The sequence below is a fragment of the Colletotrichum scovillei genome (genome assembly GCF_011075155.1).
Source record: "Colletotrichum scovillei strain TJNH1 chromosome Unknown Contig00002, whole genome shotgun sequence".
Lineage (NCBI taxonomy): Eukaryota > Fungi > Ascomycota > Sordariomycetes > Glomerellales > Glomerellaceae > Colletotrichum > Colletotrichum scovillei.
Genome location: NW_023336260.1, coordinates 429538 through 450050, shown reverse-complemented (window position 1 = coordinate 450050; position 20513 = coordinate 429538). Strand labels below are relative to the sequence as shown.

At 54.7% G+C, this 20513-nt stretch overlaps 6 protein-coding genes across 6 annotated transcripts; 3 read left to right on the top strand and 3 right to left on the bottom strand.

The window, feature by feature from the left end:
- Positions 1-2: 2 nt before the first annotated feature.
- Positions 3-3369, top strand: HER10_EVM0005222 (uncharacterized protein). The gene is made up of 4 exons (XM_035474844.1): positions 3-2204; positions 2312-2387; positions 2482-2524; positions 2641-3369. The coding sequence occupies exons 1-4, from the start codon at positions 2202-2204 to the stop codon at positions 2777-2779; spliced, it is 261 nt and encodes an 86-aa protein (XP_035337189.1). The 5' UTR covers positions 3-2201; the 3' UTR covers positions 2780-3369.
- Positions 3370-3440: 71 nt separating this feature from the next.
- Positions 3441-6002, bottom strand: HER10_EVM0000625 (uncharacterized protein). The gene has a single exon (XM_035470398.1). The coding sequence runs from the start codon at positions 5672-5674 to the stop codon at positions 3725-3727; it is 1950 nt and encodes a 649-aa protein (XP_035336826.1). The 5' UTR covers positions 5675-6002; the 3' UTR covers positions 3441-3724.
- A 482-nt stretch (positions 6003-6484) lies between these two features.
- On the top strand, positions 6485-10835 carry HER10_EVM0000223 (WD repeat domain-containing protein). Its single transcript, XM_035470016.1, has 3 exons — positions 6485-9274; positions 9338-9935; positions 9997-10835. Exons 1-3 carry the CDS (start codon positions 7166-7168, stop codon positions 10491-10493), a joined length of 3204 nt encoding a protein of 1067 aa, XP_035336783.1. The 5' UTR covers positions 6485-7165; the 3' UTR covers positions 10494-10835.
- Positions 10836-10946: 111 nt separating this feature from the next.
- Positions 10947-12301, bottom strand: HER10_EVM0008636 (zeta-crystallin; the record flags this gene model as incomplete). Its single annotated transcript, XM_035478151.1, has 4 exons — positions 12142-12301; positions 11970-12077; positions 11243-11896; positions 10947-11120 (listed from the first exon to the last, which is right to left on the bottom strand). The coding sequence occupies exons 1-4, from the start codon at positions 12196-12198 to the stop codon at positions 10947-10949; spliced, it is 993 nt and encodes a 330-aa protein (XP_035337462.1). The 5' UTR covers positions 12199-12301.
- A 438-nt stretch (positions 12302-12739) lies between these two features.
- HER10_EVM0010026 (uncharacterized protein) lies at positions 12740-16924 on the top strand. Its single transcript, XM_035479496.1, has 3 exons — positions 12740-13494; positions 13637-15872; positions 15929-16924. The coding sequence occupies exons 1-3, from the start codon at positions 13234-13236 to the stop codon at positions 16555-16557; spliced, it is 3126 nt and encodes a 1041-aa protein (XP_035337593.1). The 5' UTR covers positions 12740-13233; the 3' UTR covers positions 16558-16924.
- A 304-nt stretch (positions 16925-17228) lies between these two features.
- HER10_EVM0009991 (oxidoreductase molybdopterin binding domain-containing protein) lies at positions 17229-19886 on the bottom strand. The gene has a single exon (XM_035479461.1). It carries the CDS (start codon positions 19491-19493, stop codon positions 17547-17549), a length of 1947 nt encoding a protein of 648 aa, XP_035337591.1. The 5' UTR covers positions 19494-19886; the 3' UTR covers positions 17229-17546.
- Positions 19887-20513: the final 627 nt, after the last annotated feature.

Here is a 20513-nt window from a genome sequence, read left to right as displayed (position 1 = left end):
ACGACGGAAGGAAATACAGAGGGGCATGGCTACGACCTCCTAGTTGAAGCATTGAATGTGTTCCTGCTTCCTCTCTTGCTCACCTCACCTTTTTTTTTTCACCTCACTCTGACATGCTCATCCACCAACTGGAAACGCTTGGCCAATGAAGCAACAAGCCCACGGGCCGAACAAGGTTTACGCAAATAGCACATACCAAAACGGCCCGGGATATGGTGAGGCGCCCCAAGATTGGGTGATGCGAGGTGAGGTGAGCCTGGTGAGGTGAGGTCCGGACGTCAGGCCAGCCCAGAAAAACAGCGTGGTTTCACCAGACGGTAAACAAGAAAATAAATAGATGCCAACTGGAAACCACAACAGAAACATCCAAGGGGCCATCAACGCAACGCAATGCAATGATACGACGGCGATCCACTCACCGAGTATCCGTACCGTGTATCCGTACGTCGTGCTATTTATTCTCCAACGCTCGAGCCTATCGAGCTGGGCAGTACTCCGTAGACGCAATGAGAGTAATGGCAAGCCGCAACTGCAATGACGCCGTTGATAGCAGGAAGAGAAAGTGAGAGCGCAAGAGGATCGAATGATGGAAGGTCCTGCCTGGAGTGATGGCCGGATAAAATGGGTGACAATGAGGGATTTCGGTCGCTTTCATTGGATCCAGCAACATCCAACTGTCTAGCTCCAACTTCGGGTCTTTTCTCGTTTTATTCTGCTTCATCATCTCCCGCTACTTCGTGTCCATCATGCACTTGCATCTATCTGACGGTCTGTTGCACACTGGTGCAGCTTCCATTCTGCGACGGAGCTCCGACCAAGCTCCCTTGGGCTGAGTCGAGTCTGAGGTGAGTTGAGCTGCCCGGATTTTAAAGCCTCAAACACTCAACAAACTAGAAGCCCATGCCGCGGCGGGCGGCGGCGGCGGCGGTAGCAGACCACACACTTCCTTTGGCTCTTTTAGTTTGGCTCCGGGTCTGAGCTTCCCACCTCTGGTTCTAACTTCCTTTGCCAAACGGCAAACCAGCCCGGACGCCCGACCCCCTCCAGAAAATGGAAAATGGAACGCATCCATGTCAACTCGAAAAAACGCAAAGAGCCCCTCCGTGGAAATATGCCCCTCCTTCCTGAGAGACTGCAATGAATGGAAAGGCCGCTGGGTCTCTCTCCAGTCTCCAGTCTCCAGGCCAGAGTATCGGAGTGGAGAGGTCCCCTGGCCCACTTGCACCTTGGCAATGCCTCGCACCTCTCGTGGAAATGGCAAATGGCGACAATGCATTTGTCCATGACTCTGTCAGCTCCGGGCAGCTCCAACCTCTCAACACCCGGGTCCGGCCAATGACCATCTCACCATCTCGAGGATAGGTGGGCCACCGCCGGTGCACCGTCGGACAATTCCACTTGTGCCGCGGAGGAGAACAAGTCCAGGCCCCCATCCGAGCTCCGGCTAATCCGCATTGTTGGTGACGCGATTCAAACCGTCTCGATGGTTCGGGTCCGAGTCGCGCTTCTTGCTTCTATTTCCCTCATTACATTGCAGGGGTTGTGCAACAAAAGTGACACCCGCAAACTAATGTTGCCATGAAGAGCTCCAACCGAGAGATGATATGAAGCACTCAAAACCCCCAAATAGAGCACCTTGGGCATGAGACTTGGGGTACATCGAAGACGGCAAGACAGATGATGGGCAGCAAACCATAAAATCGATGCTGCTCCACTGAGAGCCACGCGAATATGAGCTTAATCGACCTTGCACCTGCAAGACTTTGATTCCCACTGAAGATACGACACTCGACGATGCACCTGAGGGGGAAAGTCCATCAACCGAAGGTACCTTAAGGTGCCTTAGATAAGATAAGAAATGCACCTAGGCACCTTATCTTATCAAGACTAGAGACCGGAAGCCTCAGGCACTAAGGCTGCTGTTCAGGTGTGCACAGTCCACTTCGACAGCACAGCCAGTCAGCTGGCGGAGGGATCATACTCCAATTGCTCCAGTGTGCCTGCCACCGCCAGGCGAGCCTTGTCTCATGACCAACAACCTTCGAACTCCAGCCTTTGATTTTTGACAGAACGCTGCAACAACCACGAGACGACGACGGCAACGATAACAAGAAACACTCGAATAGAGCAACGTCATCGAGCGTAGAAAAAGCGACGAAGGAAATCGAACCAAACAGACCTTTTCAACAACTTGCACCAAAATGGTTGGTCTAGCCTTTTCCCCCATCGGGCTGCTGGCGAGTGCTTCTGGCTCGCCTCGCTGCCTACATTAGCTTGGAGATTTGCTCGCGCAGTCTTAACACCTCCCTAGCTCCTCAACTTGCTGACTCTGGGCCTCTGGTCAAAGATTGGACGTTTGACTCATTACGCATTCGATGCGGTGCTCTGTAAGTCCCCTCCCCAGCCACTCTTCTTCGGTCGTCCTATTCTCGGATGTATAATTTCGAGTCGATCGGTTCGCTAATTCTGGGTTGTTCCTAGTCTCCGCCTTCCTCGCGGGTATGCAGCGCTCGACCGGCCTGACGTGAGTGAACCTTCTCAATATTCCGATGCGAATACTAGATCTCTGCCCTCGACGACGACAAAGACAAGACTCTGCGGCGGCTAACATGTGCCCAATCTGGGAATCGTCAGACCCAGTTTCAAGACGGATAGAGCTGCCGGCGAAAACAAGGACATGACGAAATGGATCGAGAAGTATCTCGGTGTCGGCGAGTGGGTGATGGATCAGTCGGTCGCTATCGCCGGCTCCAGCGGTTGGTTCGAACGCAGGCGATAAATCGAGACATCGAGACAACACCAGTATATCCGTTTTCCAACGAAACCCGGCCGCCATTCTCCATGACGATTTGAAGTCGAATCTCCCGCTGTTCATTCATCTACAACCTTATTCACTACGCCATTTGTTGCCGCAGTACGATGCTGGAAACGCTCTGCGACTGCTCGGAAGAAATCGGTATCGGGAGGTTCGGTTCCCGGGCGGTGTAAATCCAACGGTATCGGCGGATCTTGAACCGGGTGTTCTCGTGGGCTGAAATCGCTGATTATCGGAATCTCGAAAAAGCAGACTCGTGTCTCTGCGTGCAGGCGTTATGGGCGAGATCGGGGCGTACTTTCTTTAGCTGTACCTTGGGAACAGGAAACCGAGCCTTCACCGGCGAACTCTTGGTTTTATTATTGCGAAAAGTCCCCCTTTGGGCACCGGGCTACCCCGTGTAAATCCTTACCACCGGACCTGTGGACCCCACTTTCGGGATCGTCCTCGTCGCGGGACAGCGGCCATAGCCGAGGTTACCGTCCAAATCCAATGCGCCACAGTCTGCCACTGCAGCTCCTTCCGTGCGCCATAGCTCCCTTGCTTGACGAATCCTAGCCCTATGATGTGAGACTGTGAATGCAGGTGGCATTTTGGAGAGAGACAAAAAGTCAATTCGTGGATGGCTGTACACAAACTGCTCCATAAGAAGTTCCAACTAATAAACACCCCAACCAACACCGGCTTAAAACATGGTCTGCGGGGTATCCTGTCCTGCCTGCTGTACCCAGCTTTGCCAGCCCAATCAGAAACATATATCATATCCCAAAAGTGCAAAAAACTACGCGTCAAAAGATGCGTGCTTCAGTAGCATCTGCTTTGATAACACATGAAGCTACTGAGCAACAGCTTACATCGGGGTTATACCCTTTACAAATGCTACGCATACAAAGTCATGGCACCTTCACATCAGTCTATGCCCTCATCGTTACTGTGTTCGGCAAGAAACTCTGGAGGAACCTCATTATCGCTGTCACGCCTCGAAGACGAAGTTCGTATGGATCCGACATGGGAACGGTCGTCGTCGTGCTCTTCCAGATGTGACACTAGCAGGTCGGGTGGGACCTCATTGTCACTCTCTCCTTGATGACTTTCTGTCGTAGCTGTGGCCAAATTCGTTTGCGAGGTTTGCTCCTCTTGGTCATCGCCGTTGTGCCAGGGTTCTTCAATGTCGTCAACTTTCGTCGCCGCTGCCTGAGGCTTTGGTAGACTTCCTCGAAGGAGAGCCTCGGCATCTCTGAACGCTTCGAGTTCAGCGCCGACGGCGCAGATGAGAAGATTCCAATTGTTCTGCTGGGCCGTCCTCATGTTTGCTTCAAGCTCCAAGATTACCTTGGCCATCCGCGGCAAGAGAGCTTCGACGCCTTCTTGCTGTGCACGAGGAGTCTGTTTGCCCTTGGCCGAGGAAGGACCGCCGCTTAGAGACTGGCGCAGGTCTGCCTCGAATGTCGTGACGAGTTTCACTGTTTCCTGCCACAACTCCGTGCCTTGATCTAGCGCATCGCGATCCTTATCGACCTGCGCCTTTCGCTTCTGGAGAAAGTCCATTTCACTTTCCCACCAGTCCTTGGCCATGCTCAGTGTCCGTCGCGCAGGTATCATGCGGAAGAACTCAGCACCGCCGGGCAGCTCTTGGATGTCGGTTCCGGTTCCAGAGTCGTTCCGTGATACAGCTTCGACAACGTCTAGATCCAGGGGCTCGATTGGAGGCCGGCGCAGCAGGGCTGTGACTTCACCTTCGACCTCCCTCAACGCACCCCTGTAGCCACTCAAGCCCGCCTCTCGGCGGTTGTGGACGTCTTCCATCTTTCGCTCCAGCCATCGGTGCCGGTTCCTCATACCAACGAGCTTCTCCTCGAGCTCGCGTATCTCCTGGCCCAAAGAATCATGCTGCTCTCCCAGGCCTCGCAGCTCCTTTGCGAGAGGCTCCTCATCGTCATCAGCCAAGCTATGCAACTCGGCAGAGATGCTGACCCTGCGCTTGTCCAACTTGTCTAGGTACGACAAGGCTTTTCTTCGTTGAGAGAGGGCTGACTCGATGTACGCATTTTCTTCCGTCTTGAGGCCAGTCAGGGCTGCCAATGCCTGTCGCAGTCCGCTTCGCGCCGCACGAAGGCCCTGCTGCCCCTGTGCCTTGGGCTGTCGAACAGGTATAATATCACCGCGAGGAGTCGCGCGTACGGGGGGGTCTAGCGAGGCCATCATGCGTGACTTGGACGTCGCTGTGGAATAGAACGTTCCCGTTGGCGTACTGCTCCCAGAGTCACTCCACGTCTCAGCTCCTACAGTGCTAGCATCGAGAGACTCGGCGCCGGATCCAAGTCTTGTGGCTTGTATGTCTAGTAATCGCTGTACCTCTCGGTGGAGAGCTCGTTCTCGGTGTTGTAGATTCCGCCAGACAGAGTCAACGCGGGACTTGCTTGAGTCGCGCGAGCTATGATCGAACAGAATGCTCCCAAACGCAAGCCGGCTGGACGACATGCCCTTGGGCTCGTTCTTGTGTGTGTTTCCTCGGGATCCCCGCCTCCCCGACGATGCGGAGGGCTGCAACACCACCGAGGCAGCTATGGGCGGTGGCGGGCCGACGAACATGGCCTTCGGCTTCAACTTGGAGACGGAGCCCGCCGGACCAAAAGGGTCGTCGTCCCATGGATCTACGGGAGAAGGGGAGCGCCCTTTTGACATTTTGATGGGCGGCGGCGGCGACTCTGATAGCAGCGATACATCGGGCCTGGGGGACAGATCATCGAGGTCGTAGTCATCTGAAGGCTTCGGTCGGGACGTGTAGAGTGGTAGAATGGGAGATATTTGTCGGCTCGGTGAGAGTCGGTCGAGAAAACTTTGCGAACCGGATGCCATCAGGTCGCATCTGACGCTGCTGGGCAGGAGTGGGAGAATTGGCTGGCGATGGCGCGGTCAATAGGAATGTCGTGGTTGACAAGGTTCCCGAGCGTGCTTTTCAGAGGCACGATCAAGTATGTATGCGCTCTAGCTAAAGGAATAGGATATTAATAACAACAAGTAGACATTGGTGATGAGTGTTGGGCCCGGGATACGGCAAGATGCTATTGGTAATGTATGAGATCTATGGGATAGAGCACAGCAATGTCGATGATGGGAGCGCGAGGCCAGCTGTAAAGGTACAAGATAGAAAGTATCTTTGGCTCGGGAAGCAAGAGCTCACGAGCTCTGAGCATGTGCCACAGACGCTGGTGCGAGACAGACGTCACACGGCGGGTCTTTTTATCATCTGTACATAGGTAGCACCAGGTACTCCGTAGCTAGGTAAGGTAAAAGCTACTTGCCTGCCTTATGTAAGCATGGCTTCGACATCTTGATTATCGATCAGCATGTATGTGGGAATGCGCCATTGGACGATGCCATTGCTGTTGGATGTTGGAACACGATCCTTTCAACATTGCCTGTTATGCATATAGCTCACCGAACAAACGGAGAACAGGAAGTATGAGGCCCAGTCAGTGCGGTCGAGAAAATGTTCTTGCTCATCTAATCTATCAGCGTCTTCTTCCTACCGAGAGTGAGACACACTGTGATGCGTAGAGCTTCTCTCTGGAGCTGTTGTCCATGTGCTTCATCATGGAATTGAGCACCATCTGGCTTCCCAGAATACGGTGCTTTACGGGTCTCATCGTCTTGCCATTGCTGAGTGCCTTTTCATGTACATTGTGCAAGCGATGGCCGCGGCGAGGGACAATTTCGCCTGATCGTTGCTTTCTCTTCATAGTTTCAATCAATTGATGAGATGAGCCGCCTGCCCTGGCTCTATTTTTTCCTACTGCCCTCATCCCCGGCGGCGTCTGGAACCGCGTCTCCGTGTCCCCGTTGTCCGTCTATGCCCAACGCCCAGGTCCATGTCCATGTCCAGTCCAGTCGGTAGGGCCCATCAACGATGAACGAGTCGGACATTCATTAGTCAGAGGGATGCCGCCGTAAACTCGCGTGAGTTTTCTGCCGGGTCGACGAAAGCAAAAGATGGATTGCTAGACGGATGAGAAGCTGAGCATACAGCCGTTGGACAAGTTCACCTCTCACTCTCACCAAGTCATCAGATCAGACAACCTGGAAGACCAAGACTGCGGATGCCGAGGACGTGGACACGCCGCACTGCCACCGTCTGCCCCTGTCCTGCTGCCGTGTGCGTCGCCTTCTCTTCCCCCTCGTCCCTTGTGTGTCTAGTTCCCTGATCGTCGTTGTCATTGTGGCCATTCTTGTTCATCTTTTTTGTGTTGTTTGTTTTTTCTTTGATTTCCCGTTCGTCCCGCGTCCCATCCACCCCACGCGCGCACATTATTGGAGTCGTACAACGAGGGAAATCCTACCCAAGAAAACATGATGCACTTTCTGGGCCATCGTCGAACAGCCTCGCAGCAGAGCATCGACCCCGAGACACAACAGCAGCCACAGCAACAATGGCGTCCGCACCACCAGCATCGCCTAAGCGCGTCTTCGGCTCTTTGGCAAGCGGCCCAGGCCTTGGGGTCCATTGGAGCCCCGGCCGCTGCCGCTGCCGCCGCCACCACTTCCCCTCCAGGTTCCGGCGGTCCTCCTTCTTCTTCTTCTACCTTTGAGTCTGGACTCTCTGGAGGAAATGCTTCGTCAGCGTCAGCGGTAGCGGCAGCTTCAGCCTCCAATGCGACTGCCAATGTCAATGTCAATTTGAATGACCCTCCAACTGCAGGTACAACCGCAGGTACAGGTAGTGGTAGTAGTAGCAGTGGTACCACGGCTGGCCACACCCGCCCACCGCTGCCCAACCCGGTACCTTCCTACTCGTCGTCGGTGTACTCCCAGCAATCGCAACAATCGCAATATTCGCCGTATTCTCAGCAACAACTGCAACAGCAACAGCAACAACGACAGTCTGGCTACTTCCAGCCCAACCACCACTCACATCCCTCAGGCGGTCCTCCTCATGCCGGGCTCGGCATCGGGCTCGCTTCTCCCTCCACTACTTCCTCCCTTCAGTACACTCCGGAAGCCTTGAAGTCATCCTCAACCTCGACACCACCGGCGTCGACGTCCGCATCCACAACAACAGCAGCCGCCGCTGGTGCGCCTGGGCCATTAGTGCCCAAAGATCCCACCGCCGTCCCCAACTTCCACTGGGACAGCGACTATTACCAGAACACGCCGAACAATAGGAACAACACCATTAGCGACACCACCACCAACAGCGCCGCGGCCACTCGTATGCCCACAGCAGCGACCGACTCCGCTTCCGCCCGCGCCCTCCAGCCTCATCAATCCTCCCATTCACGCTCTCAGTCTCATTCTCAGTCTCACTCTCACTCTCATTCTCAACCTCATTCTCACTCCCATTCGTATTCCCACTCCTACTCCCAGTCCAGCCCCTACTCTCCCTATTCTTCTTCTTCTCACCCGCCTTCCTCTTCCTCCAACATCCCTCCTTTCTCCCATTCCCGCTCCCAGTCCTACTCCCAGCACAACCAGCAGCGTGCCTCCATCCCCGCCGCTCTGCTTCCGGCCCATGGCCAGCAGCTGCACCGAGACTCTCCCAACTCGCTGCCTACCCACTCCACTGCGACTGAGACATCAGGGCCGCCGGGCCTTTCCCCCTCCGTCACACTGCTGCCCGCGCCAACGCCATCCTCCTCCTCCTCCTCCTCGCCATCTTCTTCCTCTGCTCTCGCAGCCATGAATCAGCAACAGCAGCAGCAGCAGTCGCCGCAGCAGTCGCAACCCCAGTTCCAAACTGGCACCCCGCGACGCACTGGCACCTACAGCTCCCAGCAAGACGAATTGCACATGCCAGCGGGCATGATCCAGCACGGCCAGCCTTCACCCCGCGAATACTCATCATCCTCTGCTGCCCCCGCCGCACCCCATATCAAGCTGGAGCAGTCCTCCCCAAACTCCCACCCCCAGGCGCCTCCTTACCAGAGCACATCGTCGGTGCCCAACGTCTTGCAACCAGGTGGTGCAGGTGGTCGACCTCCCGCCATCTCTGCCAACACCGCTCCCAGTATGTCTGCAATGCAGTCTCAGCAGCAGCAGCAAGACTATCATACGCCTTCCAAGCCTCCCAGCTTGAGCCTGTCCCACAGCTACTCGCGCTCCTCGCCTGCTGCCGGGTACGAAGGTGGCTCGTCCTTTGCGCCCTACACACCCACCACCCCCAGCGGCTCTGGATCCCAATTCATGTCTCCGCCAGACCAAAAGTACAATGCGCCCGGCTCTCAGCGAAACATCTCGAACACGCCCTTGGGCTTGGCCGATATTCGACCCCGCGCCGACTCGAGCATGTCCGATGGCGTGCCCGGTAGCGCTGCATATGAGCTTGCCAACGCGCAGCCTGGAACCAGCAACTATCTCGCTCCTTGGGCCCTGTATGCTTTCGACTGGTGCAAGTGGCCTCCCCAGGGCAACGGCGCTGGGAAGCTTGCCGTTGGCAGCTATCTAGAAGATGGACATAACTACGTAAGAATTCCCTCGCAATGACGTTGATAGCTGGGTGTAGCTAACACCATCGCTTCCCTCTAGATCCAAATCCTCGATACCCAAATGGTCCCGACGCCCAACGATGTCTACCAGCCGGGCACCCCCAAAATCAACCTCGAATTTCAAAAAGTCGCCGAGGCTACACATTCCTACCCTGTGACGCGCTTGCTCTGGGAACCGCCCTCCTCGCAGAAGCAGTCTACTGACCTGCTCGCGACGTCGGGAGACCACCTTCGTCTGTGGTCTCTTCCCTCCGAAAGCCCTGTCTCCCAGAACAACTCCATTACCAACCGAGCCAGAGACCCCGCCGTAACGAAACTCACGCCTCTCGCGCTTCTGTCCAACTCCAAGACCCCAGATCATACTGCACCGCTTACTTCGCTAGACTGGAATACTGTTTCACCTAGCTTGATTATCACGTCCAGTATCGATACCACCTGCACGATTTGGGATATTCCGTCGCTGACGGCCAAGACACAATTGATTGCCCACGACAAGGAGGTTTACGATGTCCGCTTCTGCGCCAACAGTGTTGACGTATTCGTGAGCTGCGGACAGGACGGTAGCGTCCGCATGTTCGATTTGCGCAGTCTGGAGCACAGCACCATCATCTACGAGCCCACTGGGAAAGATGAACGAGGTAACCTCCACCCCCAGAACCATTTCTTTGCAAGTTGAGTGACGCTGATCAAACATGATAGATGCCAATGGAGGACGTATCAGCCCTACGCTGGCGCAGCAGACCATGTCGAACCCTCCGCCCCTGTTGAGACTAGCAACTTCTCCCCACGATACCCATTTGCTAGCCACATTTGCGCAAGACTCGAACGTCATTCGTATCCTTGATGTAAGACATCCTGGACAGGCACTTCTCGAACTTAGGGGCCATGGAGGCTCCCTGAACTCCATAGAGTGGTCGCCTACAAGGCGTGGCGTTCTGGCCTCGGGAGCCGACGATTGCCAGGTGCTGCTATGGGATGTGTACAACAACAACCCTGCTCTTGGTGGTGGTCCTCCCGCCAACGGTGCTGCCCAGCCAGACAACACGAGAAGCCCGTACGCTAGCTGGCAATGCGACTACGAAGTCGGCAACCTTGCTTGGGTGCCTCATCTTTCTAGCGACCAGGGAGAGTGGCTGGGAGTCAGCGCCGGCAGGGGCCTATGGGGTGTCAAGACATGTGGACGAACCGGCGCCTGAAAGAAATCAAGGGCGACGAGCAGCAACTAATCCGACCGCCTTGCTGCGCTGTTCATAGATCTGGCTGGTCACTCATGATATATGCATCGCAAAGCCTGGCGTTTGGGGATCGGCTCTTGAGCCGGCTGTAGGGAAGGGGATACTGTCTGTGAAGTATGTTTCAAATGAATTCACTTGGAATAGGCAGTCATTGGGGGTGAGTTGGTTTCAATGCACCACAGGACGCAGTCAGTATGACCCCCCTCTGGTCGATGGTCAGGAACAAAAGTTTGGGACAGTGGATGGCTATATACCGGCGGGCACAGTCGAACGGGGAAGACGGAGGGAAGTGTTATGATAGCGTGCGGTGTTTGTCCCGCACCAATGTGGCCGTTCCCAGTGTCCTCAATACATGTACCTATTTTAGGTAACTTGAAAACACAGGTTTTCGCACAAAGAGTCCATTGCTGTGAATTAGAGCTTTGTCAAAGGCAGACTACCACTGTCATTATCCAAAGTGATGACTGCTTTGCCCCAAATTTTGCGGCTTAACATGTCCTTGAGAGCCCTGGGAACATGTTCAAGACCAGGATACTCAGCATGATAGATGACAGGCCGGATTTTATCCGTTTCCATCAAGGGTTTCAGCTGGTTCCAGATGGCATTTTCTTCTTCAGGATACCGTCGCAAGCTTTCGCCGTATCGCTTTGGGGCATTAGTTAGCTACCTTACTTCGAGTGGGTGGTGGTTGTGGGATCTTCAATACTTACATAACCTATCAAACACACCTGCTTGAGTAGGACTCTATTCATGGCGATTTTCTCCATATCGTTCTGGATACCAGCAAACCCTACAATCAGTATCTTGCCTCTGTGAGCAATGCACTTCAAGCTTCGGTCCACGAGGCCGACGGGATCAAAAACCACGTCGACACCCTTCCCATCAGTCAGCTCCAGCACACGATCCCACCACGCCGCATCCTCGGAGTAGTTGATGCAAACATCAGCCCCCGAACGTCGAGCCACGTTGCACTTCTCGGATGAGCCCGCCGTCCCTATCACACGGCATCCCAAGGCCGCGGCAACCTGAAGGGCCATCAGACCGAGCCCACCGGCAGCGGCATGGACCAAGACAGTCTGGCCGGCCTTGATGCCAGCTTGGACGAGCGCTGCGTAGGAGACGGGGAGCGTGGCGGCTAGCCCGGCGGCTTGGGCGAATGTCCATTGGGGAGGGATGCGATGGAGGGGCGTCAAAACGTCGAGGGAGATGATCTCGCTGTAGGAACCTGTGCTGCCTCCGAAGACTCTATCGCCGGGACGGAATTCGGAGGTAGGTGGTGATGAGAGGATGATGCCGGCGAATTCGAGGCCTAGTGTGAAGGGCGGCCGTACCAGGAACCGGTTGTTTTGGTGTCTTCCCCTGGCCTAGGTGCGAAGTACCATATAAGCCAGCCAACTCATCTTTTGGGGCACTTTTTAGAACTTGTCTTGGACTTACATAGAGGGTATCGACAAAGTTCACCCCAGCAGCCTTGACTTGGATGAGGTAGCGGTCTGCTGTAGAGATTGGCCGGTCAATATCGGAGACCTTTATTTCATCAAAGTCCTTGGGGATGAATCAGAGTTATGTTTGTGAAGCTGAAGCAAGGTTTCAGGAGACTGAGACTCACATTGACGAATTCGTTGATAACAATAGCCTTCATTTTTCGTTTCGAACTGCCGACCATTTTCAGCTCAAACTTGACTTGATACTATTTGCTTAAAGAAGATCGAAAGTACTCAGATGCAGGGGTCAGTCCCCAGTCTTTATGGACGGAAAGTGTTCATTCAGGGCTGTTGTTTCTGATGAATTGGAGAAGATGCCGAGGCTTCCATCGGCTCCTATGGATCAAGACGGGCATTCGGAGTGTGCCGTATGTACGCGAAACTTCAAGGTAAAAAACTACTTAGGTGCGACTGGCCTCATGAATTTCAAATTCTTGATAGATGCGATGTTTCAATCACACTGTCATATCTTAATCAGAACTCATCGTGACCTTATAGTTGCTGCTCTTTTTATCACTTCTGCACTTCAGCAACCATCCACGATTACTTGCTAGATCTAGATTGATGATTGAGGAGGATTGAAATCAGAACCAACTTGTGAGTGGTCTCATTAATGCAGGAGATGCATCCTAACAAAAATCCATATATAAATGCCAACACAGCTTGTTGTCCTTCAACTCAGTGGAGCGAGGGCGGGATGCAGTGAAGTCAATCGGGGATGGGATGCAGTGGAGGGATGACAGGAGCTGCGAGGAAGGTAGGGTGGATCCACTGCAGAGCACCTACCCTACCTGGAGGCTACCACCTATCGATTTGCCTCAGGTGTCAGTCTGGGACGACCGCGCGCTAGTCCCTTTTCAGATAGAGATGTCCTTCGCGTTATTCGCCCGTCTTTAGTCGTTGCCTTTGCATGTTCTAGGCTTTCTATCCTCCCGTTGCCTTTTCCTCTACCTTTGCCTTCACCTCAATCCCACCCTTCGACCCGACAGCCAAAACCCTTCGGCCCTTTCCTCCATCTATCCGCTTGATTGATTCGCCGGAAAAAAGGTCGCTGCCTGCCATCAGGCGAACCAGTTGGAAGGGCCATTGTTTCCTTCCCTTGGTACGGATACTCTGCTTCTTTTGCAGAATCACCTCGGAAAGGACCTCGCATCAGCAACATCACGGGAAATCTACAAACTCGAGACTCTTGACTCGACGTTTCGTTATTTCCCACCATGTCTTCCAACCGCTACGACGACTCTGAGGAGGAGGATGACTTCAACCCTGCGCCCGCCGACTTGTCCGACGAGGAACCAGACCAACCAGCCAGCGACAATCATGCTCGAGAAAGTAGTCCTGCTGACGATGCACCTGCTCCCTCTAAGTCGAGAGTGATCGACGATGACGACGAAGAAGACGAAGATGATGCGGGCCAACACGACGATGACGATGAAGAAGAGGATGAGGACGACGAGGACGAAGACGATGTTCAACAGGTAAGCCTGTCGCTGCTCGCGCCGTCTGCCTGATTACACAAAGCTACACCGGGAAGGCGCCAGGCAAATCTTTGCCTTCACCGCATCCCCCGACATAGCCTCCTCTTTCTCGGCGTGAAATTTTCTAATAATTGATCAATAGGGACATCGTCGCAAGCGTAGAAAGGATCGCCGAGCCGCCTTCTTCGATATCGAGGCCGAAGTCGACGACGAGGAGGACGGCGAGGATGAGGAGAAAGATGGCGAGGAAATTGAAGACTTTATCGACAATGCCCATCCCGACGACATTGCTGAGAGCGGAGGCCTCGATGATGACAGACGTCACAGAGAGTTGGACCGTCGGCGCGAGATGGAGGCGAGCATGGACGCCGAAAAGCAAGCCGAAATCCTTCGACAGCGTTACGGAAACCGCCGCCCGAACAAGGGCTTTGGAGACTCGGCCGTCGTTCCTAAGCGTCTGCTGATGCCTAGTGTCGACGATCCTACTATCTGGGCTGTCAGATGTAAGGAAGGCAAGGAGCGGGAGGTGGTCTTCTCCATTATGAAGCGTATCGAAGAGAGACTTGGGACTAAGGACGAGCTGGCCATTATTTCGGCCTTTGAGCGCGGTGGCCCGACCTCCGTCATGAAAGGCTACATCTATGTTGAAGCCAATCGCTCCACCGACATCATGGTTGCTCTCGACGGCATGTTCAACGTCTACCCGCGATCCAAGATGATTCTCGTCGATATCAAGGATATGCCTGACCTGCTTCGTGTCACCAAGACCCCGACCCTGGAACCCGGCGCATGGGTGAGACTCCGCAAGCCTGCCAAACACGCTGGCGATCTTGCTCAGGTCATCGACGTCACTGAGAACGGCCTCGAGGCCAGAGTTCGGTTCATCCCTCGTCTCGACTACGGAATGAGAGACGATGCCCTGTCGGCGGTGACTGCCGATGGCAAGAGAAAGCGACCTGTCGGCGTAGCGGGCCCGCGCCCACCTCAGCGCCTTTTCAACGAGACCGAAGCTCGCAAGCGGCATCCGAGACATATCCAGGGTAATCCCACCACCAAGGTGTGGAATTACATGGGCGACGAGTTCGAGAACGGCTTCCAAGTCAAGGATATCAAGATCCAGCAACTGGTGGTTACGGATGTCAACCCAACCCTGGAGGAGGTGACTAGGTTTGCCTCCGGTGCCGAGGATGGCACCGAGAATCTCGACCTGAAGGCTTTGGCATCGAGCTTAAAGGACAGCAACATCAATGTAACCTACCTGCCTGGTGACATTATTGAAGTCTACGAGGGCGAGCAGAAGGGCGTGGTCGGCAAGGCCACCAACGTCCAAGGTGACATTGTCACCATGCAAGTCACAGAAGGAGTACTAGCCGGACAAATTATTGAGGTGCCGACCAAAGGCCTGAGAAAGCGTTTCAGGATTGGAGATCACGTCAAGGTTACTAGCGGCAGTAGATTCCGTGATGAAGTTGGTATGGTCGTCAAAATCTCAGAAGATCGAGTCACTTTCTTGACCGATCAAACCAACACCGAAGTCACCGTCTTCAGCAAGGATTTGCGGGAAGCTAGCGACATCGGAGGACAGGGCTCGCTGGGTCAGTACGAGCTGTTTGACCTCGTCCAGCTGGACCCCACGACAGTTGGCTGTATTGTCAAGGTCGACCGTGAGTCGGTGATGGTTCTCGACCAGAACGGAGACACCCGGCAAGTCATGCCTTCGCAGATCGCCAACAAACTGCCGAAGAGGAAGATCGCCGTGGCCGCCGATAGAAATGGCTCCGAAATCAGACTCGACGACGTGGTCAGGGAGTATGGCGGTCAGCAACGCCAGGGCAAGATTATCCACATTCATCGAGCCTATCTCTTCCTTCACAACACCGACAGTAATGAGAACGCCGGTGTCTTCGTGACCAAGGCTGGAAATGTCAATACAATCGCTGCCAAGGGTGGGCGTGTGCTTTCAGCCGGCCCCAACCTGGATCAGATGAATCCCGCCATGAAGCGCAACCCCAACGGATCTGAGAGCAAGATGGCACCGCCCAAGAGCTTTGGAGGACGTGATCGTGCTATCGACAAGACAGTCATTATTCGAAAGGGCGGTTACAAGGGTCTTCTCGGAATTGTCAAGGATGCGACTGACACACACGCTCGTGTCGAGCTGCACACTAAGAGCAAGACAATCACTGTACCTAAAGATCACTTGAGCTTCAAGGATAGAATCACAGGAGCCAAGATTGAAATCAACGGTCGTGGAGGTCGTGGCGGACACAGTGGTCCTCCGAGTGGTGGCCGTGGAGGACATGGAGGAGACTGGCAAGGAGGCCGAACCCCTGTTGCCTCTGGCGGCCCAGAGAGAACCCCGGCGTGGGGCTCAAGGAGTAAGTCAGCCCTCAACTTCGCTACTCTTTTGAAAACGGATGCTAACAAACACAAGCTCCTGCACCTACTGGTGGCCGTACACCTGCTTGGAAGTCAAGTGGCCCAGATTACGGCGGATCGCGTACCCCAGCCTGGGCCGATGGCTCTCGAACTGCCTACGGAGATGGCAACCGCACCGCGTACGGCGGAGGTTCAAGAACCCCTGCGTGGCAATCAGGCGCAAAGACACCAGCACATGACGCCTTTGGCCTTGGTTCGAAGACGCCGGCGTACGGAGGCGGAGATGCCTGGGGCTCGGGATCCAAGACGCCTGCTTATGGCTCTGCGCCTACACCCGGCGCCAGCGGAGGCGACTCATGGGGCTACACACCCGGCAACTCTTACGACGCACCGACGCCTGGTGGCGCTCTTCTGAGTGCACCGACACCCGGAGCTCTCAATGCCCCTACTCCTGGTGCCTATTCGGCGCCTACGCCAGGCGCCGCAAGTGCCCCAACTCCAGGCGGTGGATGGCAAGGTGGTTGGGGAGCAGACTCGGCGCCCACACCGGCTGCTGGTGCCCCTACTCCGGCCGCCAGCGGCTTCAACTCCTCATCAGCCTACTACGGCGCGCCGACTCCTGCGGCTTATGGCGCACCCGAGACTCCAGCAGCCAGCGGACCCAGATACACCGACGATGACTAGATGCCAAGGGTGTTGATCTAAGAGGAGACCGTCGGAGTCTTCTAGCTGGCTTGTGTATTTGGCGATGGGAGGCAAGGCAAGGTTGTACATTACCCGGCGTTTGTGTAGAAAAGGAAGATGCGCCCAAAGTCGTGCGCGTTCATAACAGAAAACATACCATCTTTCACTTACCCGAGTTTGAATCTAGGGGAAATCATATCCTAGAAACGGCGTAATTCATTGCTTCTTCATCTTTGTTTTCCAAATCAATGAGCAGTATACTTTCAGTCGTGACCAACTGGGGATGCTGTGTTGCCCATTGATCATATTGAATGCCGATGATGTTGTTCCCTCTCCGAACATTTGCAGCTTGCTCTTCTATCCTCACCACCCAGTTCACTAGACTTTGCATTACTGGTGCACAGAACTTTGCTGCTTCACAAATTCCACCACCGTGGGTCGGGTACTAGGTCAGGTACCTATTTACTCGTAAGATGTGTCCTCGACTGGCCATCACAGATCTGCTCTAGACAGCTCATATGACTAGGTAGTTGCAGTATCAAGTCACAGCTCACTATTAGTTCATTACTTTGCGATTCACAGTTGTTTGAGGTATACGAAGGGACGTGGAGATCTTTACAATATCACCTCAATTTGGGTTGTAGACTACGCGCCGAAACTGACACTCTACGACCGCATTCAAGCTCTTGAAGAAAGAAAAAAAAGTTGAACAGAAGAAAAAACCGCCAAATCCCCTTGGGTTGTTGAAAAACCTTCATCGTTGACGTGGACTGGACGCCGAGTAAAAGAATGGACCAAGAACAAAGCGATAATTATGAACAAAAGGCTTCGCTTCATGAATCCGCAATACGCCTCCGCTGCTTCAAATGTACTCGACGCGTGTGGAAACTCCCGCAGCCATCGATAAACTCTCGTCTCTTATCTCTCTTCACCTGTTTTTGCCGCCACTTGCTCACTCGGCCTTCTTCTCCACATCGTACACCGAATTGCTACTTAGCCACGACCACGGCCTTGTTGGCACAATCAGAGCAAATCTTCAGACGGTGCCACGCGTTGGCCAAGTTTCCTCGCTGATTATAAATTGCCGCGTAGCTCTCGGGTTGCGAGTTGTACGCCTCGTCCGTGGCCTTGACGAGCAGGGTGGTGCACTTCTTGGTCCCTTCACCTGGCTCGCCAAGTGGGATTGCGCCGTCGTACCTCCAGCGTTTCCAAGCCCAGGACTTGTGCCCGGTTTTTGGAGGGGCTCCAGGCTCGTCAAGTAACTCGGCTTGATCCCAAGTCTTGCCATTGTCGACGCTCACATCGACACGAACGATTCGACGACCGCCACCAGAATACGCATAGCCCATGAGAGACGCTTCGCGGACGCTGCCGGTATCCTCGTTTGCCGATGACTCGTTTGTTGTTGCTTTCCAGTCACCTAATCTGACGGTGGTAATGGCGCTTGTGATGGGCATCTCCTGAATCGGTGCGGCGCGGTCCCAGTCGGGGCTCGTCTCGTTGGGGCCAAAGCACTTATAATCCTTGCGTTGCCATTGGCTATGACTTTCTTCATCGGAAATGGTGATCTGGCTCAACCACTTGACGGAACGAGCGGCGACATGGCCTGGTACAAGAGCACGGAGAGGGTAGCCGTGGTCTCGCGGCAGCGGCTTGCCATTCATCGAGTAAGCCAACAGAACATCACCACGCGGGTCCAAAGCAGACTCAATGGGAATCGAGGCGCCGTAGGCTTCAAGGGCCATGAATTGAACGTGCTTGGCCTCCGTGTCTCCAGTCATGGCCTCGAGGATAGGAATACCGGCATCAGCAAGTACGTCGGTGAGCTTCACGCCCTGCCATTCCGCACAAGATATAGCGCCGACATTCCACTGGAGTCCATTGGTCTTCTTGGCGTTACGGGTCATGTCGCTTCGGCGGTTTCCAGAACACTGCAAAACAGCCACAACAGTAGTAGGCTTGAACTTGGTCTTTAGGTCATCAAGGCTGTACTCCTTGATGGTGCCATCGAGAAGCTCAATCTTGAGGGTGTAGTCCGAAGTATCATCAACCTGTGGAACCCACATGTGGTTGCGCACGTAAAAGAGTTCATTGGGAGTGAGGTAGCTGTCTGCCAGGCCTTCGACAGGGGTCTCTGCATTGCGAGGCTTGGGAGTGAGGGTGATGAGTCTCTCGTCGCGGGTAGGATCGTGCTTGAAGGGGTCTTCTATTTCCTGAGCAGCGGGCTTGCCGTCAACAAGGTCGTCCGAGTCGATAAAGCCAATCAAGTACTGTTGGAGGATCTCATAAACGTGGGGCGACTTGTGGATGGTGAAGATGTTCCAGTAGGGATCAATGCTACCTCCAGCGGCGCGGAGGATGACATCACCTCCGGGGTGTGCAGCAACCCAGTCGGTAATGTCGTAGACCTTGTCGCCTTGGGTGACCCATGGGCTGCCGGATTTGGCATCATGTTTTCGGATTTCGGAGAGCCTGAAGCGAGGGATAGACGGGTCGCGGTCGTCGGTGGACGGGTCCGGGTCGGAGGCATCGACTTCGTCCTGAGTGGGCACATGGAAGGGCTCCGAGAGGCCGACGAAGAGAGACAAGAGCCCGCCGCTAGCAAGCAATGTACTCACGGTAGCCGGACCTTTGCGACGGCGTGGGTGCTGGGGCTCACGCCCATCCCCGCGCTCTCCTGGTCGGGTACCAGTAGTCTGGTGTTTCTGGGTATATTCCTGTCCACCGGTCACAGGCGTCGAGGAGGAGGAGGCGGATGTCGGTCGGGGGTGTCTCGAGCAGGCAGAGGCGTGTAGAGGACGACATCCTAGAGGAGGAGGAGGAGGAGCGTCAGGGATGTAGCTCGGCCGCCATGCTCCAAGAGTCGGACGAGGAGGGACGGGCCGCCTGGTCGAGAGCTGTAAGAGCTCGCTAAATAGACGCCGCGGCGCTTGCATTGGATTTGGATCGAGGTGAATGGCTAGATTGGGCGGGATGGGCTTCGTTTGGTGGTGGACGACGTCGAGAGCGCGGCTCTGGTGTGGAGCTTGGACGATGAGGTGACTGACCGGGGCGATGGCGTGATTGCGCCTCGATGGCCTTTTGGCTGTTTTGAGAGGAGGGAAAAACTCGACAGTGGGTCTGCACAGTTACGTGTGGCACGTGTATGTCTGCATAAATATGAGGTGAGTGGTGCCCTTGTGCCTAGCATATGTAGTTATGCAGATGGTACGTGCCTCTCACCGGGGACCACCGACGTCGCCGACCGAGAGGTCCACTTTCGGTTTCTTGTTCCTTAGGTAAGCGGGCCCCCTTTGGCCGGACGGATGTGTGAATGGGACCAGTTCCAGAAAGGAGACCTCAGACCTGCACAAGCTGAGCGCGACATGGGGGTTCCTTTGCTTTTACGTGTCTCACTCAATCCATTGGTCTTCAATGAGAATCACTGGCATTGACCTCCCACATGTCCCGAACCACATCAAGAGCACGTTATCAGACTTTCAGCCGACAATAAACTCGAAACCGTCCAAATCCGTGTGTCATGGTGCTTCAAGTGGCCGAACGAGACCGATGAAAGCCGCGAAGCCGCCCACGTGGACCCCGAACACCGTCGCGGGCCGGCCTGGACACGTCTCAACCTCCATCCTGAGCCCTGTTAGTCGCCGACGTGATGGAGACGGCAGTCGCCGCAACTCACAACTTACAGCCCTCTCATTGCCTCTATCTGCCTCTTGAATGCCTGCTGCACGCGTGCGGTGTACAGCACTTACACCCCCGCAACTTTAAATGAACCTCGCTTGTTACCTATGTATCCCAGATCATTGGCGACGAACCGACGGTCCGGGCTTGTTGAGATACAGACGAATCGCGGATAAGTCAACTGTTGGTAAGGCAGCTAAGTGGACAATCACTCATTCCAAGCATGTTACTCAACGAAGCCACCGGAACTGTTCAATAGATGAAGCTATTCTCCCATT

Bases quoted from the DNA above. Each gene is read 5' to 3' on its own strand.
- HER10_EVM0005222 (XM_035474844.1), top strand. The intron at 2,388-2,481 runs GTAAGTCCCCTC...GGTTGTTCCTAG, and splicing joins CGCATTCGATGCGGTGCTCT to TCTCCGCCTTCCTCGCGGGT. The intron at 2,525-2,640 runs GTGAGTGAACCT...CGTCAGACCCAG, and splicing joins CAGCGCTCGACCGGCCTGAC to TTTCAAGACGGATAGAGCTG.
- HER10_EVM0000625 (XM_035470398.1), bottom strand. From the start codon at position 5,674: ATGGCATCCGGTTCGCAAAGTTTTCTCGACCGACTCTCACCGAGCCGA.
- HER10_EVM0000223 (XM_035470016.1), top strand. From the start codon at position 7,166: ATGATGCACTTTCTGGGCCATCGTCGAACAGCCTCGCAGCAGAGCATC. The intron at 9,275-9,337 runs GTAAGAATTCCC...GCTTCCCTCTAG, and splicing joins TAGAAGATGGACATAACTAC to ATCCAAATCCTCGATACCCA. The intron at 9,936-9,996 runs GTAACCTCCACC...CAAACATGATAG, and splicing joins CACTGGGAAAGATGAACGAG to ATGCCAATGGAGGACGTATC.
- HER10_EVM0010026 (XM_035479496.1), top strand. From the start codon at position 13,234: ATGTCTTCCAACCGCTACGACGACTCTGAGGAGGAGGATGACTTCAAC. The intron at 13,495-13,636 runs GTAAGCCTGTCG...ATTGATCAATAG, and splicing joins ACGAAGACGATGTTCAACAG to GGACATCGTCGCAAGCGTAG. The intron at 15,873-15,928 runs GTAAGTCAGCCC...AACAAACACAAG, and splicing joins CCCGGCGTGGGGCTCAAGGA to CTCCTGCACCTACTGGTGGC.
- HER10_EVM0009991 (XM_035479461.1), bottom strand. From the start codon at position 19,493: ATGCAAGCGCCGCGGCGTCTATTTAGCGAGCTCTTACAGCTCTCGACC.